Genomic DNA, 19,502 nt, shown 5'->3' with positions numbered 1-19,502 from the left:
TAGCCAAGTACAGTTCAAATCCCCGGATGTGTCCTTGATCCTCCCCTTTTATCAAGGATGCATCGAGAGGTGACTTGTGTAGACTTCAGACCTTTACTCAGCAGCCTTCATTCGGCTAGACCTTCTGATGTTTGCCACTGGCTCTTATGTCTCTGTGGTGGTTAAACATGAGATATAAATTTGTCTTGTGTAGATCTAACAGGTGATCTTTGGTCTCATTGATCTATAATTTGTTCCCTGACAGATCGTTTTGGCTTATGGCAGAGTGAAGTTTTTTTTTTTAATTTCAAGGCTATTTAACTTAACCGTTGTAGATAACACTAACTTTGTTTGACACTAATTTAATTTTGTTATACATGCAGTGATGATAATGCATTGTCTGCACTACATTTGTGTGGCTATAATGTCATTTTTTTAAATGAAAATGAAAGGAGGCAGAGTGATGTTTTATCATATATTTCGTTTTATTGTAGCCTAAAATACATAGCCTGTAGGCCTACACTTTCAATGACACTATGAAGAACGCTGCTGTTAGCAGATCAGGCTACTTGACTTGTATCCTGCCGTCCTCGGGAGTTTGTTCTCCAGTCACACTTGGCAAGTCTGAATTAGCCTACACGGACGCAAGTCAAAAGTTTGCATACTTGGTATTGAGAACCGGATGTTATTCTAGGCTACAATAAAACGAAATATGCCATAAAAAACTAGCTGCCTCTTTTTCTTTACATAAAAGAAAAACCAATATTTTAGACTACAATAAAACGAAATGTCATAAAACGCTCTGCCTCTTTTCTCCGTAACTTAAAAAACTTAAACATATATTATAGCCACACAAATGTGGTTCAGGCAACTCATACCTTGATTATGTATGTATATTTATAACAAAACGAAATATAAAACACAACCCTGCCTCTTTTCTCATGTTTCTGTTATCTGATGTTTAACCACATCAGAGTCAGCGGCAGACGTCAGAAGGCCTAGCCGAGAAAAGGCTGCTCTCGGCAGGTTAACGAGCACTGAGCACCCGCTGATCGAACTCACAAAACACCAGATAAAATTGCAAAATATGCTATCGCTGTATAAAAAACCCACATATTTAATCATTAAACAAGTACATTCTCGCCTGAAAAAGTCTTAAAGCTACATTTTTTGACACATTAACAGTATTTTTAATGTGTCCTCGATAAAAGGGGCAGATCAAGGACACATCCAGGGATTTTAACTGTAGCCTGCTTGGCTAGATGTGAACTTTGAATTGGAACAGTACTTGGGCAGCAACTGATGACGTTTCACAAATCCACGAGAACACAAGTACAGACAAGTACGCATATTGAGGAAAGGCCAATGTTTACTAACTGAAAAAGGGTCTATAGGACGGACTGAGCCACCTATTGTGCCAGCAGCCCATTTCACGGTGTGGTTTCTTGGCTGCCACAGAGTAAGCATTAAAGCAGACCTAAGGCCCTGAGATATGATCTACTATCCTTACAAAAGCCACATTTAGAACAATATGGTTTTTTGTACAGTACCGGCCTTTTTTATAGACCCTTAAACTTGGCTAATAGGACAATGCACACAGCTGTATTGTGCCATCAGCTCATTTAGTGTCATAATTTCTTTGCCACCACAGAGGACGTTTTAAACTGGTAAGTTAATCACCTCTCTGAACTAATGAGTGCTGCATTGTAATGCACTGCACACAATCGTTCAGTAGTGTAGAAATTTATTGTCAACACGTTTTTATTGATTTATCAATAAAATAGAAACTAAAAAGTTCTACCATACATTTCTTGATAACTAAAACTCACAGCTTCACTATTAGTAGAGACTGGTAGGTAGAAGTCTCTCTCTGCTCTCTTACTAATGCATTCATATTAGAGTGCGGATCGGGCCGCATTTTTCTGTCCGAGCCCGACCCGCGTCCAACAGAGCAGTAACCGAACCCGACCTGAGCCCGACAGGCATTAAAATATTTATGTCCGAGCCCGACAGTTAAAATCTATTTTTTCCCCTCATATACTAATGACACGCACGTTTGTTTGTGTGGAAACCCCGCTTTTGTTAAGCAACTGTAGGAAGGCATTCTGAAATGTTTACAGACGAGCGCATCAGCGCGCACACGGGGCATCAAACGTTACACAGAGCCCAATCAAATAGCCAACTGGCCCAAGCTAACAGAACAAAACATTAACGTAACACAATTGAAATGCTTATTGAAATGAAAGTCATCTTACCAATTTTCTCAAACTGTATTGTTTCTAAACTGCAACATGGGATCTATTTACATAATCTATCCATCAAAGTTTAGGCTAATCGAGGTTTTATGCAGAAAAAGGATTGCATCAACTGTGGATGGCTTCAAGGCTGTCCTGCTGCCAGCAGCGCTGAAGTTGCGCTCACTGGAATGACGAGGATGCCGCGGGCAATCTGCACGCACGTGTTGCGCGTTGTTGTCACGGCGACATAAACAAATTTCCGCGTGCAGGAAGACGGATGTTAGGGTAATATTTTACATTTATTTTAATCACAAAAACAAACCATTGCATCAAGTTAAACAGGCCCATTGGCTACTTGCATAATACGCAGTTTTAAATTTAAAAGGTTCAATGCCTTATCGCGCTGACGTGACCGAGCCCGACCCGAACCCGAACGTCATTTCTTTTTTTTCTTTTTTTTTTTTTTTAAATATTGTATTTACAGCTTTTCACATTTTTACAGAACAACCCCCCACCCCATGCCAGCAAATCAGTAACAAATAATTCAAGCAAATAAATGATGATTAAAAAAAAACAAAAAAACAAACAAAAAAAAACCATGATGATAAATGCGTAATAAGTACACATACCCACATTAACATACAATATCCATACATATGTACAGATACACATTCGAACGTCATTTCTAAATATCTGTCCGAACCCGGCCCGACCCGTCGGGTACCGTCGGAACCCGTCGGGCTCGGGTCGGGTATCCATCCTCTAATTCATATAGCCTATGCCATTGCTGTCCTGTGCATAATTAAACCTCAGCTCAAGGTTATTATTATTTGTTAAAGGTCCCGTTCTTTGCGTGTTTTCGAAGCTTTGATTGTGTTTACAGTGTGCAATATAACGAGTTCATGTTTCGCGTGTAAAAAAAAAAACAGTATTTTCACACAATTTTCTTATCTGTACAGCGCTGTTTCCTCTGTCCTAAAAACGGCCTGATGATTTCCTTGTTCCCTGAAGTCCCTCCTTCAGAAACACGTAACGAGTTCTGATTGGACAGCAGCTTAGCGCACTTTGCCCGGAAAGGTCCTGCCTCTTACCATAACGGGGAGATGCAAGCTAAATTCGCGCCCTACTCCACGTGGGAGAGCAACAAGACCACGCCCCCTATTTTGCGTGTTCTTGTGGGCGGAGGGTTAGTCAAAAGGAAGTGCAACGGTGTAGTACCAACCGGCCGTTCGCTGTAGGCTTTGAAAGGGAACTTCTGTTAAATAAAATATCTCGCTTGGCATTGAACTTTGAGCTTTATAATTTTACAGGTATTATTTATGCTCTAACAGCAACATTACACTCTAACTAAAGTTTGAAAGATGGAATCGCGAAGAACGGGACCTTTAATTAATGACGTCGTCAGCAACTAGTTGACTTCAACTCGACTTCACATAAATGTTGACTTTAAAAAAAGTCGCTCAACCCCTAGTATGCCTGTGAATAGTTCCTCGAGGGAACAAAAAGTTTCTTGTGTGCATACAGAAGACTATAAATTTAGTTTTACGGGCTCTGTATTTTGTCACTAACAAAATCAGTGAAAAAAACCCTGAGAAAATACAAAATATTTGACTGTGCTATATACCAAAAATAAAGTGGAAAATAATGCTTTATGATTCATTTATGATCCGTATATGGTCAAATCTACAGAGAGAAATTTGAGTCTGGAAAAGTATAGAATTTTGAAATGGAAAATGTGTTGGGACCCTCATCTAATTTCGTGTGATTTGTCACTTTCTAATGCCACATTAAATGTAAACATGTTAGATGTTGTTATAGCAAACATGCTGAAAGTTGCAGCAGAAACAAGGTTGTGTTGTTGCAAAGTGCCGGTCGAGTACAAAATTACAATACGATGGAGACTTTTAAATTTGCGACCTGTGGAGACGACAACACGGAGTAAAGCAGCGCGTGCCAGCCTTCTAAGTTTCTGCCGCTGCCTCAGAGGACGTAGTGGTCAGTGTGGTGGTTACACATTGTCATGTTGTAAATAAGATGACATCTACCTCTGCAAGCCTACCTCAAACATGGCTCATTTAAAACGTTAGTAGAACGGGTGGTCATGTAAAGTGGCTAACGTTAGCCTAATGTCAAACTAGATAAGTATGTGCTAAGTGTTCGTGTGGAAGCCAAGTAGCACACTTACTGCACGACATGTTTAACTTAACGTTCATTTCTCTCTATAGGCACATCCAGAGATGACGAGCCAGTGTCGTCAACTTCATCTTTGCATCCGACACTTACTCAGAAAACACTTGTTTATTAAATTATTAAAATGCTCACAGTCTCCTTTGTTTTTTCCGACAAATTCATAATCGTTACTTATGCCAGTGAGCAAGCTTTATGTGCGCGCTTGAGCGCTTAAATTATATTTTAAGTATCATTATTAAGGTTTAGTATTTCTCTAATGTAGAGCAATGTTAGCAATGTTACATATAATATTCTTTCACAAACCATTTTATTTGTTTTCCCAAACATCAGGAATCCGCCTCTGAATATAAGATAACTCGAGTGTTTATTGCATTTGATCTGTGCTCTGATGTGCAAGTCATTTTTTTTGTAGGTTAAAAAGTCACAGGCTTTCCCATTTGCAGCAACTTTTTATTATTTTATTACTATGTGCCAGTGTCCATGAAGTGTTTTCTGTTTATTTTGTTCTCGGACACATGGGATGGAAATTGTGCTTTCCCCCGCAAATGTTTTGAGAGAGTCACGCTTTTTGCAAGATTAATTAGCAACTTTGGATGGGAACAGCTGTATGACTATAAAACGTATTTTAGTGGATAATAATCTTTTTATTATGTTAGGCAACAATTTTATTCATTATATATATATATATATATATATATATATATATATATATATATATATATATATATATATATATATATATTTATTTATTTATTTATTTATTATTCTTCTTCTTATTATTTTTTTTGTAAGAACTTTTGGTTTAATTTTTTTTTTTTTATTTATAATTCTGTGTAATTTTGTATGTAGTTTTATTAGGGGCCAAGCACCAAAGGTGTGTAGACACTTATTGTAATCATTGGCATTCTTCTTCTTGCGGGAAAGTTAGGAAATTTGGTTATGAAAATCTCTAGCTCAATCCCTCTAGCTTCACCAACTGTCCAATTTTTTGAAGAAAGAAAAAAAAAGAAAGGCTAGAAACAAACTAATATTTTCCTCTTATTTTTGTCTCAAGATAAGTAATTTTTCCATCATAAAATTATTTTTTCCACCACAGTGAATTTTCCAAAGAGCTTAGACTGTTCAACTGATTTTTATGAAATTGAACCAGATCATCTTCAGATCATGACAACAAAAATGTATGGAATTCAAGTTAATTCGTCAAACCGTTCTCGAATGACACGCAAACGAATTTGATGAAGAGCATGCCAAAATGGACGCATGGCTATATCTCCCCAACGCTTTAGCATGACCTAAGGCTACCTGCACAGTTTGGGTGTAGTGCCACCTACTGGTCAGGAGATTTTTTTTGCTTACATCTTCTGAAGGGTTTGGACAAAACCGGTCGCTTTAGTTTCAGTGCAGCATGCAGTCAAACGTTACCCAATTTTCCAATATTAGCCATTTTGAATTTTGTCATTAAAATGCTATATTTTACAAATGCACTGGCAAATCGTTACAAAACTGTTTATCTTCGACACCCTGAAGGTACTCAAAAAGATTTGGTGCTGCACCACTTTGAAAAGTTGATACAATTTTTAAAAATGCTATTACCTTTTGATTAAACTAGCCTGTTGTAATGAAACTGTTCTTAATAGATTCCTTTGGTCATGCATACCAATTTTGCTATAGTCGGCTGAACTTCCTGTCTGGCATTTAGCTTTTTTTTTTATTTTTTTTTTTTAAACCTACTTTTCCAAACAACTCCTAGACAGTTAGTCCGATTTTCACCAAAATCGAATCTTATCTTCAGTCATTGCCGGCAAAAAGTAATGGATTTCATGTCAATGGATGAAATTGATGGCATAATGCCAAACCAACTCTGTGGAAAGCTTTGACATATTGACCCTTAATGTGGTGAGCTCAGAGTGAGGTGACACACACCAATTGGCTCACAGCTATTGGTCAAAAGTTATAAATCATATTACTAGTGTCTGTATTCATGATTTTTTAGCCATTTTGCCTTAAATTTTAATCATTTAGCAGACGCTTTTATCCAAAGCGACTTACAAAAAGGCTTAAATCATCTAAATATGTCTTTAATTGCTCATTGTTGCAGTAGGTCTGATACTCCCAGCCAAGCTGGCATGACTTGTCGTCTTTGTCCACTTAATGGCTGCTTGCACCAATAAATATGATTTATTATTCTCAGTTTGCCATGAAAACATTTTCTGCTTATATGACATGAAATAAATCAGATCAAATTATTCAAGTGCCTGTAACTAAGGGATCAGTCGTTTGTATGTTCTACCTCAGTTGTGTTGTTTTGTTTAAACCTCCAGGCGAGAATGCGGAGAAGCTGCTGCAGTTCAAACGCTGGTTTTGGTCCATCGTTGAGAAGATGAGTATGACTGAGAGGCAGGACCTGGTAGGACGTTTCTGCATTTCTTTACTCCCGAGTAGGAATTCATGTAAATGTATGGCAGATGGTAACGCATTCGTGTGTGACGCCCGCAGGTATATTTCTGGACGTCCAGCCCGTCTCTGCCGGCCAGTGAAGAAGGTTTCCAGCCCATGCCCTCCATCACCATCCGCCCGCCAGACGACCAGCACCTGCCCACCGCCAACACCTGCATCTCTCGCCTTTACGTGCCACTTTACTCTTCCAAACAGATTCTCAAACAGAAACTTTTACTAGCCATCAAGACCAAGAATTTCGGTTTTGTGTAGTTAAACGAAACTCGTTTAATTGTTGTGTAATATTCTAGTTCCATTTTTGTAGATTTATTTTTTGTCTATACAATTTTATGAAATTTAAGAAGTGCTGTCGCATCCCCGGCAGTTTTTTTTTTTTTCGGTCTGCGTTGCAAACGTGGGCGGCTTGTTCTTTTTTGTTTTGTTTGTTTGTTTTTTTATTTCCGTTATCCGAGTATAACGCAACATTCCTGCATTGGCTTTTGTAAAGTTGAAGCCTGCAGCTCCATTGGCTTGAACTGTAACTTCCCGTGACTTTGGCCTGACGGTAAACTGTCCGCCAAACCCCAGCCAAAGATGACAGCAGGAGTATTTAAAGAAAAAGGAAGATTACACTGTGATTTGATTTATTTTTTTCCTGCCCTAATCATAAATATTACTATCACTGAGAGTTCACTGCTGCCTTTGTGGAAAGTCATTTTTTCTTGTATAGAGGGAGTAGGGAATTTCAAAAATAAACTTGGATGCAAACTAGTGTTGTGGTTCTTTTCATCTAAAGAGTTTGGTTACAGAAACGCGCAAGCACTCATAAGCCCCTTTCACACTGCGACTCCGGCAAATACACGGATAATGCGACCCGGGAATGCGACCCCATTTGTTCCCGGGCCGCTAGATTTGGTCCATTCACACCGCCAGCGAAATACCGTAATATGTGCGCTTTCACACACAACACGTAAAGGTCCCGGGTCGAGTTGACATGTGACATCCGGATGTGACGTATAATGGCGAGCGATCTCTGCTTCAGCGCGGATAGTAAGGAGCTCCGTGGTCTCGACTTGTGTCCGGTTTGCACACATTTCTGCTTGTTTAATTTTAGTTTCTTTTGTATACGAACACTCTCTGCGTTTAAAACACCGACTAGCTCTTCTGGCACTGCAGGGTTGTATTATTGAAAAAACAAGCTCTAGGAGTCGCACGATAACTACGTACACGTTGCGGCATTAGTTTCGGCTTTTGTTCACACAGCGCTTGTCCCGGGTCAAATACCGCAAAGGCCCCTGACCCGGGTCGAATTCAGTAATCAATCCCGGGACATGGTTGCTTTCACACAGAAGGCGAACCGGCAATGTTCCGGGAATATTGCGGGTCCTACGTGCAGTGTGAAAGGGGCTTAAGTGGGACATTCAAAACAATGTCTCCGCAGACTTCAGTGTGACCCTGTCCTCTTCTCAGCAGTTTTAGGTTTTTACCACCATCTCTGAAAGGATGCCTTTTTTCAAACAACACCAACGTATATACTGAAAATAGTACGCCCTCATCACTCTGGTAGTGTCATTTGCCGATGTTAGAAATAAAATCTGTAAATTGCACAAAAAAAAACTGCAAAGTAGGTGTGCGTTTTTGAGATGATTTGACATGAATTTAACATGCAAATGTGGTCATATGACAATATTTATTACTTTTTCAAAAATGTGATGCATGTTTGAGGTTCAAAAGCTAGTATGCAGTATAAATGTAAAAAAAACTGTCAGCCAATAGGCCACTTAAGTGTTATTTCACCACAGGTGAGAAGCTTAAAATATTACTATATCGGTAACACTTCACAAAAAGGTCCCATTTGTTAATGTTAGTCAATGCATTAATGGACATGACCTAACAATGAGCAATACCCAATGTAGTCAGTAATTCTTGATTTGCTAACATTAGTTAATAAAAATACAACTCGACTAAAAAATACAATACAACTTAAATGTATTACATTTTAAGATTAATACATTCTTTAGAAGTATTTTGATGACACTTTACAATGTCTCATTTGTTAACAATGTATGAACTAACACTGAGCAATACATTTGGGTAACACTTTATTTTTAGTTTCCTTGTTACATGTACTTAGTAATGACAGTAATTTATGCATGATTACCTGTAACTAGCCCTTAAGCAAACCCTAACCCTATAGTAAGTATACGTATTTAATTATTACTCAGTACTTAAATATATAATTACGCTGTAACATTAAAATAACCTACAGAAGTTAACAAAAGGAATTTTGTAAAGTTTTACCAAAATATCTAAACGTGTATTTTTTTCATTTAAATATTTGTAATACTATACACGAAGGTCTTGTAACATTAGCAAATTAACTAATAATGAGCAGTATTTTTGTGTTAACCTTTCTTTTTTACACATACAATAGTTCATGTTTGTTCAGTGCATTAATGTTAACATGCAACTTTTGATTTAAAAAATGTGTAATGTTGAAAAGATTAGTAATTGCTGTTGAAATATTGTTGATTCATGCAGTTAAATAATACTTGTGTACTTTAGATATATTAATTAAATGAAAATTAGGTATAAGAATAAAAACACAGATGACGTTTCAATCACGTTTATTTAGCAATGACAAATATACTACGTCTTTAATATAAACAGATGCTACAGTCAAGACTTAACTAAAATACAAATTTAGTTTCAGATACATTATAACCTTAAGACAAAGTTCAAAACAAAGTAAACGCGACCTTTCAGAGCAAACACCAGCCTTTAAATTGTTTCTTTTTTCTGCTCAATTTCAATTTTTAACTGCATCTGTTGATGCTCAAATAAGGGGAAAAAAACAGCTGGTGTTCTGATCGTCTATGACTATAAAAATAAAGCCATCTTTATACTGGCATCAAAGCGATGGGCACATTTTATACAAAAGAACAATCTGAAACTGCCTTTGACAAACTTTCAAACAAGCATCATTTGTTTGGGGATCTGATAAGAACGAACTGTTTCGGCGTCATGATTGAACAAAGAGTCAAAGAAAAGCTGAACGATACTGTATTTATTTAAAACCAGAAGGATTTAGGATCACTAGCGGCCTCCAGACTTGCGGCCGGCCCAGGACCTGGAGCGCGAGCGAGAGCGCGACGGTGAGCGGGAAGCCGAGCGGCCGCGGGGTTCGTCCTCACGGGAGCCGGCCGGCGGGAGCAGGTCTTCCACGGCCGGGCTGGCCGATCTGGATTGAGACCTGCGGCTCTTCGACTTGTACTTGGAGTCCTGGGACGGAGATTGCGAGGCAGATCGGTGGTGTCTGCGTCCGTGTTCACGCGACCTGTGTCTGAGCAGAAAACTGATTTACAGTTTCCATAGTGGAAGTTAACTCTTTCCCCACCAGCGTTTTTAAAACAGTTTCCAGCCTCCGCCAGGGTTTTTGACCATTTTCACCTAAATTTAATAGGCCAAAGAATAGTTTGTGTTTTGACTATCTGAGCATGTAATATATCAAAAGAAAGAGCTGACCCTCTTCTTTTAAACAAACGCTTCTTGCATTCCTTTTTTTATCAACACTTGAATATGAGTAAGTATCATTAAAAAAAAGCTAGCCTAGAAATCTAGACGCACCCTAGCGGCAGCAAATCTAATCTGCCGCAAGTGTCGTCTAGCAACTCTCAATACCCTTCTGAGCTGTAAAACCCAAACTCTGGTCAGGCCAATCACATCGTGTATAGAGGCAGTGGCTTAAGATAATGACAGCAGAGTTGCGTTTGCGTGCTTCTAGTAAACACAGAAGCTGTCGAACGGCGGTTCCGAATCAGCTTTGACCGCGACTCTGGAAGACTTGGAGTTACAAAGAACGGCACTGAAGGCATTCTTAAAAAGGGAAGATGTGTTCAGAGTTTTGCCGACCAGAAATGGTGAAAGTTTAATCTCAGAGTAGACGCTCCGCTTCACCTTCGTTGCTCTGGTTGGTGTAGCGCTATCCTATCGCGTGCAGAGGGAGTTTGAAAGACAACCGTTTATCCGCCCCTCGGATTGAGCTGTCAATGGTGAGTTTCCAGACCAAACATCTTGATGTGGGTCTGGCTTGTCGGGCTAAAAAAAAAAGCTATATTTTGAACAAAGAGCTGAGAAAATCACATTTTTGTGAAAGATCAGTTTCCAGATCAGATTCAGAGCGATAATCAACCACAGATGGAGGAGATCGAGTCCATCAACAGCCCTAACGCTTCACCGTCCTGTAGCTCATCCTGGGTCTACATTTCATTCACTAACATTAGTTAAGATTTGATTTACATGATGGTTAATGTTGATGATCACGTTATTTTTCATATGCATGATTACATACGATCGCTTGTTTTACTCCGTCTTGCGTGTTTTGATCAGGAGATTCAGTACTCATTCAGAAGATGCACAATAGCGCCCCCTAGCGTCTAAAAGTGAAAACACATCGGGAAAATACAGTTTTTGGCCTGAATGCTTTTTCTCATAAATAACGGAAAAATCTGTTTTTGGCAGGGAAAGAGTTAATGCATTATTTTGTACATTTTTATATTCAGGTATAATAAACCTTTAAAAAGAGAAGCATGTGAAGGTGCACTGGACTCTACCTGTTATTCTCACGACTTCTGCTTCTCCGGTGTCTGCCGTGTGAACGAGAGCTGTTTAAAAAGATACATAAATATTCAATGTATCAATGCAGAACAACACATGGTTTTAGAGGAGAGCACTTTTTTATTCCGAAGATTTATTTTGTACAGGTAAAGCTTAAAGGCTTATTTTCCCTAAAAATGTAATTTATCCAATAATTTACTCACACTTAAAGAGTTAGTTATACCAGAAATGAACATTCTGTCATTAATTCCTCACCCTCATATCGTTCGACACCCGTCAGACCTCCGTTCATCTTCAGACACAGATGAAGATATTAGTGTTGATATCCGATGGCTCAGAAAGGCTTCACTGACACCAATGTCATTTCCTCTCTCAAGACCCATAAAGGCACTAAAGACGTCGTTACAAAGCCCATCTCACTACAGCGGCTCTACAATCATTACATGAAGACACGAGAATAGTTTGTGCGCAAAAAAAACCTAAATAACGACTTATATAGTGATGGGCCGAATTCAAAAGTTTCAAACCGTTATGAATCAGCGTATCGATTCATGATTCATCGCTTTGTACCGACGTCTTTAGTGCCTTTATGGGAGAGAGGAAATGACATTGGTGTCAGTGAAGCCTTTCTGAGCCATCGGATATCAACACTAATATCTTCATCTGTGTCTGAAGATGAACGGAGGTCTGACGGGTGTCGAACGACATGAGGGTGAGGAATTAATGAGAGAATTATCATTTTTGGGAGAACTAACCCTTTTAGCCATCGTAAGTGTATATTACTTTTTTGAGTTATATTAAAAATATATATATATATCCTAGCTCCTCCCAGCTTTATAATGGGAGTGGATTGTACTTTAGATTTTAAAGTTAAAAAAAAGTGCATCCATCCATCCATCATAAAAGTAATCCATACATCTCCAGGGGTTAATAAGGCCTTCTCTAAAGAGAAGCAATGTGTTTGTGTAAGAAAAAAAAAATCCATATTCAAAGCTTTATAAACCAAAACAAGTACGTTCCGACAGACGGCCTACACAAGTGCACTTGCGTCAAGTGTTTTGACGAACATTGAAGCGCAGAGGATCGAACAAAACACCGGCATTAGAACATGCATTAGAAATCTAAACCAGGAATTTTTAAAGAGAAATGTGGGAGCTTGACTTTGTTGTTTGAAGCGCAAGAGACGCTTGCACTTCCAATAATCTTTTGTATTTATATTTTGTATGATCTTGATTTTGAGCACAGATAAAACACTTTTAAGGGCAACAGTTTGATTTTGTCAGAAGAGGTTTTCTGAATGTAGTTTGAAGATTCAGTTTTGTTTTCAAGGTTTTGAGAAGCATGTTTTAGCATTTCAGAAAAACTGAAATACATAGCATTACTTTCTTAAATTTAATTAAAAGTCATAAATGCAATAGGTTTGTATGTCTGCATGTTCAAGGCTCTTTTCAAACATGGTTTGTATGAGTTTGTACCACAGACTGTAAAAAAATATCGATGTAGTGTCCGTGACGTCAGCCATAGGATTCTGAAGAGCCGTTCTGAAGCGTAGAGACGAGCTGACCGTTGCCATCTTGGCAGCACATCACGCCCAGATAACAGAAAATGGGCAAAGAGGCGGGACGTGGGCAGAGCTGAGGGGACGTAATGACTATAGACAGCAGATAAGTGGCTATCCACCTGTCACTCAAAGTAACCACGCCCTTAATAATGCAGAACTTCAAGGCTTTATATAATGTAAATGAATGAGTTATAAAAAAAATTCACCCCCTCACAGTTATCATGAAGGGGAAAATTAGCCATATAGACCAAAACCACAATTTGTACCAGGCTGTAAACACATTTTTTTCTGCTGTAAAGTAATTTTAACATGGGGCTCAAATGAGAAAGTGGCCAGTCGATGAACTATAGTTTAAGTCACTTCCATTTGGCTTCAAGAGAAACTGTGGGAGGTTGCTGCTTGGTTTGTACTCACTCTCTCGGGCTTCCTGATCGGCGAGCGCGGCGTTCGTAGGACGGACTGCGAGATCTGCTTCTGCCGTAACTGCGGCTGCGGGAGCGTCTGCGCCGCCCGTCCCGGTCGTAGTCGTCGTACCGCGAGTCGCTGCGAGGAGAGCTCTTCTCTTTGGACTTCATCTGACCGGGAGCTGCACACCACAAAACAAATGCATGCAACTAAATAACATTCAATTGTTGTGCTTTTAAAGGGATACTTCACCGCTTTTTCATATTAAACTGTGTTATTCCCTTAACTAAAACGAGTTGATACATACCTCTCTCGTCTCAGTGCGTGCACTTAATCTCTCTGACGCGCGGTGACGATCTGATAGCATTTAGCTTAGCCCACTAAGCCCAGTTCATTCACTATGGTACCAAACAGAGATCAAGTTAGAAGTACCAAACACCTCCACGTTTCCCCTATTTAAATACAGTTACACGAGTAGTTGAACGATCAAGTATGGTGAAAAAATAAAACGTGGCGCGTTTCTAATCGGATTAAAAAGGAGAACTATAATGTATGGCGTATTAGCACTTCTGAGAGTACTTCGGCTCGGCGCAGTAAAAAGTCCCGGCCGAAACATCTTTCCTCACACCTCCCCCTCACTCTCTCATTTCTGTCAATAGGGAGGAAAGATGTTTCGGCCGGGACTTTTTACTGCGCCGAGCCGAAGTACTCTCAGAAGTGCTAATCCGCCATACATTATAGTTCTCCTTTTTAATCCGATTAGAAACGCGCCACGTTTTATTTTTTCACCATACTTGATCGTTCAACTACTCGTGTAACTGTATTTAAATAGGGGAAACGTGGAGGTGTTTGGTACTTCTAACTTGATCTCTGTTTGGTTCCATAGTGAATGAACTGGGCTTAGTGGGCTAAGCTAAATGCTATCAGATCATCACCGCGCGTCAGAGAGATTAAGAGCACGCACTGAGACGAGAGAGGTATGTATCAACTCGTTTAAGTTAAGGGAATAACATAGGTTAATATGAAAAGGCAGTGAAGTATCCCTTTAAACTGGAGGATCAACAGAAATTGATGTTAATTTTCAACATGGAGAAAAACAGTCGTACTCTTCCTGTCTCCTTGAGCGAACTGGATCTCGATCTGCCGTCCACAGATCCACTTCCTGTCCAGGTTATGCAGCGCATCCTCTGCGTCGCGAACGTCCTCGAACATGCAGCTGCGGTTAAGGCTTTGCTTTTTTTTTTTAAGAGTCTGATGAACATTTATATGATAGACACTGAACTATCCAATTTGATCTTAATATTCACCATAAATATGAAAGATTATAAAGCAAATCAAATCATCTGAATTGACGGTGATAAACGGCAACGGGGAATGTGTGAATGAAAGAAATTCACAAAATTTCCAAGTGTGTTCTCCAACTTCAGGCACTTTTACAGTGTGTGACATGACGTGTTATGAATTCCAATCAAATTATGCACACACACAAAAAAAAAGAAGTGAAAATGTTATTTAATTGTATTTATTTAACATGTTTTATCTTGTCATTTCCAAATGACAAAATGAAGGATGAGATGAGGGAAAAAACATCATAAACAGACATTTAAGTTAAAACTAGTGCAAATGTGACAATTGAGTTAGTGCCCGTAGTTAAAGAGAAAACACAAATAAAAGCATCCGTAGGCGAATCAAAGGGAGAGAAATCATGGATTGGAAAACTGCCTTTGATTACGTACAGAAATCATGAGCTCTGTAATGGTAGGATACAACATTAAAACGGGTTACCTTTAACATGCTTGACCTTTGACCTTCAGCTTGACCTTTATTGTCTTTAACCACCTCCGAGAAGGACTTGGGGATGTCTGTGCCCAATAACCTTTAGTCTTTTCCTCTTTCTTTGGTCAGACCGAGGCCTTGACTTGATTTTGGTCCCCTTTGAATCTTCAAGCTTTAACTTTCTCTTTATTTTCTTTGTCTTGAATCTACTCTACATCGGCCCTTTTAAATATTCTTTGTAGGGAAGGTCTCCAGAACTGTATGTCTTTACATTTTCTGAGACAACAACAGAGGAAATATCAGTTAGGAAACAAACATCTGACATGTTCACGGCCATTCACAGTCAAGCTTTTAAGGGATGGTACACCCAAAAATGACAATTTTCTCATTATTCTCCACATACAATGAAAGCAAATGGGAACTGGAAATGCAGAGCTTAGAAAAATTACTAAAATACACCCTAAATGTAGCATAACGTGTTTTTAGTTCTTCAGAAGGAAGTAAATGTTCCAAGAATAAAAGATAAAATACATTATAATACAATATAACAACACTGGATGAGGAAATTGAGTGCAATTTGGGGGAAATAAATGGAAAAAATAGCTCAAGAAGCTCTTTGGCCCATTTTCTCTGCTGCTAAAAAAACTCTTAAGCCTTTTAAAAGTCCTCGTCCATACTCATAAGTTTGGGCCTTAAGACCTCTTTTAAGGGTTAAGATGCTTTCTGAATTACTTTCTCCTTTACTAGGATTTTTTTCTTAAATTTTCGTCGGTGTTGCGTTCATATTTCAGTCGAACTGCACCAGATTTTGCACCAGGGTTCGGATGGCAGCGTTCACACTAACGCCGCATTCACACCACGCCCTTTTGTAGGCGTTAACGCTTGACGGAGGGCGTGGCTGAAGCTGGGTGCTGACGCGATCGTCATAGTGACAACAGCCAATCACATTAACTTGCCGCTTGGACCAAAACACAACACAAAAAAGCGCCTTTTTTGGTTGTATGTGCGAGTGCGATTGCCCGTGTAGTTGTTGTCAGCGCACTGCACAGGTGCACGAAGCTGTTAAGTACATTAAATCCTGAAAAAGCGCCGACAGCGGGAAGAATATCACGTAGTGGTCCAGGAGCTGCGTCTAGATTTTTAACGGTCTATGGTCTGGATGGTTCACGGAGCAGTAATGAACGCAATTGGCTAGCGTCTGCTGTAGGATATTTGCATACGGCGATCTGATTGGATGACGCCTGCGCTGGCGCTTGAAAAGTTGAGAATTCTTCAACTTCTGCCGCTTGCAACGCGAGTGAAGCGCCGCGACGGAACCCACAATTCAGTTCGGCAACGGATGATGTCACCCATTCAAAGTAAATGGGAAGCGTTAACGCCTACGCCCCGTGTGAATGCGCAGAGCAACAGAGCAGAGCAATCGCACAAGGGTTTGTTTTAATCTAACCAAACATGCCAAGTGTGTGAACACACCACACCCTAAGACACATGGACTAACTTTCATGGTGTTCAGCAGCTCCCTATTCACTTTCATTGTAAAGAAAAGTGCAGTTTGGGCATTCAGCTTGATTAAATATCTCTTTTTGTGTTCCCCAGAAGGAAAGAAAAGAATGAGTAAATAATGACATCTTGTTTATTTTTGGATGAACCAACCCTTTAAAAACTCACAATATTTTCATTCTTTTACACATTTGCCTACAAAGGATATTGTACGTATGCAAATCCTCTTGGTCGCCGTGAATAGAAGTCAACAGGAATGTAGACATCTACTATAGGTCCGTAACGACCAAACTCACGACGCAAATCCTCTGGCCTAAAGTACCATGAGATGACAGGACATTCACTTCTCGGTCTGAGAGCCTCTCCCAGAGTGCTTTGAGGATAATAATGTGCCATTGAAGCACTACTCAAGCTCTGATATTTGCTTTTCAAGAAGCCACAAGTCATTAGCTATGTTTCCATCCAAAGTTAGGCATGCAAAATTGGAATATCGCATAAAACATTTGCAAAATAAAGCAGCGTTTCCATCCTGTGCTCAAGAGAACACAATCATAACTTCCTAGAAAGTTGACGACATATATCTGTAATAAAAACTGAAATTGCTGCAATCTGTGGCTCTTTTATTCTACATCATAAAAGACTTGCTTGAAACACTGTCATGTTATCGAATGCCTGGTGTTCGGAAACGCAATCACGTGAGACGCTTCTGGTTGAAATTAAACCAAATCATTGACGACAGACTTCGGCTCAGGCATTTCAGAATGAAAACCAACACTTGAGACGTGTTATGATGAAATTGCTCCTCTGGTTAGTCCAGTCCAATCACATCCTCTGTCGAGGCAAAGTCTCCCGAGTTTTTTTGTTGCGCATCAATAGATTTATTCGATAAATTATGTATATATATCCCAAAAGGCTATTTAACAATAGGTTATGAAAGCTTGTTTCCACCACAGAATAAATTTTTTTTAAAGATAATTGTGATTTTTTTACATCTTACAATTCTGAACTTATAACATGCAATTGCAAGTTTATATCTCACAATTTTGAGAAGAAAAAGTCAGAATAGTGAGATGAGAAGTCGCAGTACATTTTTAATTTATTCTGTGGCGGAAACAAGCTTCCATAATAGTTGGATGGAAACATCGCTAATTGTGAAGAAATTAGTGAAGAAGATTGCAGAATTCATGGTGAAAAACTAATCTTTCCCAATTTGCAAATGATGCAATTGAATCTCCCTCTCCAATCTCAGACTTAGTTTTATATTATTGTATAGAAAAATTTTAAATCGTAAAGGCTTTTATTTAATATTATAAAAGTAATATTTATAGTAAAATTGATTAATTAATTAATATAAACAGATAGTTTGTTAACAGAGAAAAAAAGTTCAAATAAAACAAATACAATATTAATATTAAAACATTAAAAAACAAAAACAGATAGGACTAAGTCTTTAAAAAAAGCCAAGAGCACAATATAATTTTCTAAGTAATATATAAAACCGTTAACTAAAGAGATTAATAAACATTATAATAATAATGCTGGGTGAGAAATCGATTAAGGGATAGTTCACTTTAAAATGAAAACTAAACTAAATAAAACTGGAGCAATTGACTTCCACAGTAGGGAAAAAAATACTATGGGAGTCAATGGCTCCAGTTAACTGTTTGGTTACTGACATTCTTCAAAATATCTTCCCTTGAGTTCAGCTGAAGAAAGAAATTCATAAAGGTTTGAAACAACTTGAGGGTGAGTAAAGGATGACAGAATTTTCATTTTAAAGTGAACTATCCCTTTAAAACATATGCAATCAGTGAAAATAATAGCATCTTATAACAGGCTTTAATATTTTGATTTGAAATGTGGAAGCTCTATTGGACTGTCCCTCATTATGTATGCATGTTCCTCATTAATATGCATGCGTCTAATGAAGAAAACAATCCTGTTTCAAATCAAAACATTCACCATATTTGAGACAAACGGATCAATAACGTTTTCATTTACGTTTCCCTTGAATCCACTGATTTGCAGAAGTAGGGCAAAATAGAGCAAACCCACTCACTAGTAGGTAAGTTTACGAATATAACTTTAGACGAGTGTCTAATTAATCATGATGTATATTCATGCCCGTGACATTTATTATAGTTATTGAGATTTTAACGACACAAACGCGCGCGGGGCCGTGAGCAGCTCTCGCGCAGTGTACAAACTGGCTACTGCTGATGCGCACTAACCTGCTGTCATCGGAGATGTTTCTGATGAACAGAGAGGTGTTTGGAGGTCGCATGTATCTCGCCATAATAAAAAACCTGCAACCTTTAGGTCAACAGACACACAGACAAACACTCTCAGGCCGCAGTCCAGCTCGACGTGCACACGTACACACATCTGCGCATGCGCACAACAGGTCGCCATGACGTCACCGACCGTCGCGTCAAGCTATTTAATATACAGTTTTATGAATATACAGTTATATACAGTTTTTCGGTTCATGGATCAATGGTCACTCTGACATGTTTTTTTGAGTATTATTATGCACATTTCTGTATACTATAAGTTTCTCTGGTTAATAATAATAATAATAAAAAAAGTTTTTTTTAATGGTAAAATTCCATGTTCACAAATGCAAGTTTTCCTGTAAAAAAAAGAAAAGAAAAGAAAAGAAAAAAGAACTGTTTTATAACATTTAAGAAATAAATTTACATTGACACAATTTGATATTCTATAAAGCAAAAACGAGTAAAAATGTTAGAAAATGTTGTTAAATGTTTGAGTATCTTACCCCTCCCACCCAATAGTGTACA

General features: G+C 38.6%; 2 protein-coding genes across 7 annotated transcripts in view; one reads left to right on the top strand and one right to left on the bottom strand.

Annotated features, from left to right (window-relative positions):
• Positions 1-7,614, top strand: part of ubr5 (ubiquitin protein ligase E3 component n-recognin 5) — a 79,990-nt gene extending 72,376 nt beyond the window's left edge. For all 5 annotated transcript variants that reach the window (XM_067447858.1, XM_067447857.1, XM_067447855.1 and 2 more), the window contains 2 exons: positions 6,728-6,813; positions 6,903-7,614. In XM_067447858.1, coding sequence (XP_067303959.1) covers positions 6,728-6,813; positions 6,903-7,115 — 299 coding nt within the window. In that variant the 3' untranslated portion in view covers positions 7,116-7,614. The remainder of the gene's footprint in view (positions 1-6,727; positions 6,814-6,902) is intronic.
• A 1,838-nt stretch (positions 7,615-9,452) lies between these two features.
• Positions 9,453-19,107, bottom strand: srsf10a (serine and arginine rich splicing factor 10a). Of its 2 annotated transcripts, none has more exons than XM_067447852.1 (6): positions 18,933-19,107; positions 16,910-17,014; positions 14,532-14,635; positions 13,435-13,606; positions 11,456-11,506; positions 9,453-10,185 (listed from the first exon to the last, which is right to left on the bottom strand). In XM_067447852.1, exons 1-6 carry the CDS (start codon positions 18,995-18,997, stop codon positions 9,939-9,941), a joined length of 744 nt encoding a protein of 247 aa, XP_067303953.1. In that variant the 5' UTR covers positions 18,998-19,107; the 3' UTR covers positions 9,453-9,938. The 2 variants fall into 2 exon arrangements, with proteins under 2 accessions (XP_067303953.1, XP_067303954.1); XM_067447853.1 differs by lacking the exon at positions 16,910-17,014 and adding an exon at positions 15,211-15,477 and having other exon boundaries at positions 14,532-14,676; positions 18,933-19,090.
• Between the last annotated feature and the right edge of the window lie 395 nt (positions 19,108-19,502).

This window comes from Pseudorasbora parva, chromosome 7 (genome assembly GCF_024679245.1).
Source record: "Pseudorasbora parva isolate DD20220531a chromosome 7, ASM2467924v1, whole genome shotgun sequence".
NCBI classification, from domain to species: domain Eukaryota; kingdom Metazoa; phylum Chordata; class Actinopteri; order Cypriniformes; family Gobionidae; genus Pseudorasbora; species Pseudorasbora parva.
This window is presented reverse-complemented; position numbering and strand designations above follow the sequence as displayed.

What these genes read in the sequence shown, in the direction of transcription:
- srsf10a (XM_067447852.1), bottom strand. Translation starts at nt 18,997, where the DNA reads ATGGCGAGATACATGCGACCTCCAAACACCTCTCTGTTCATCAGAAAC. An exon ending in AACATCTCCGATGACAGCAG is followed by an intron (nt 17,015 to 18,932) that starts GTTAGTGCGCAT and finishes ATGGTACTTTAG; the next exon opens with GCCAGAGGATTTGCGTCGTG. An exon ending in AGAGGATTTGCATACGTACA is followed by an intron (nt 14,636 to 16,909) that starts ATATCCTTTGTA and finishes CCGCAGCTGCAT; the next exon opens with GTTCGAGGACGTTCGCGACG.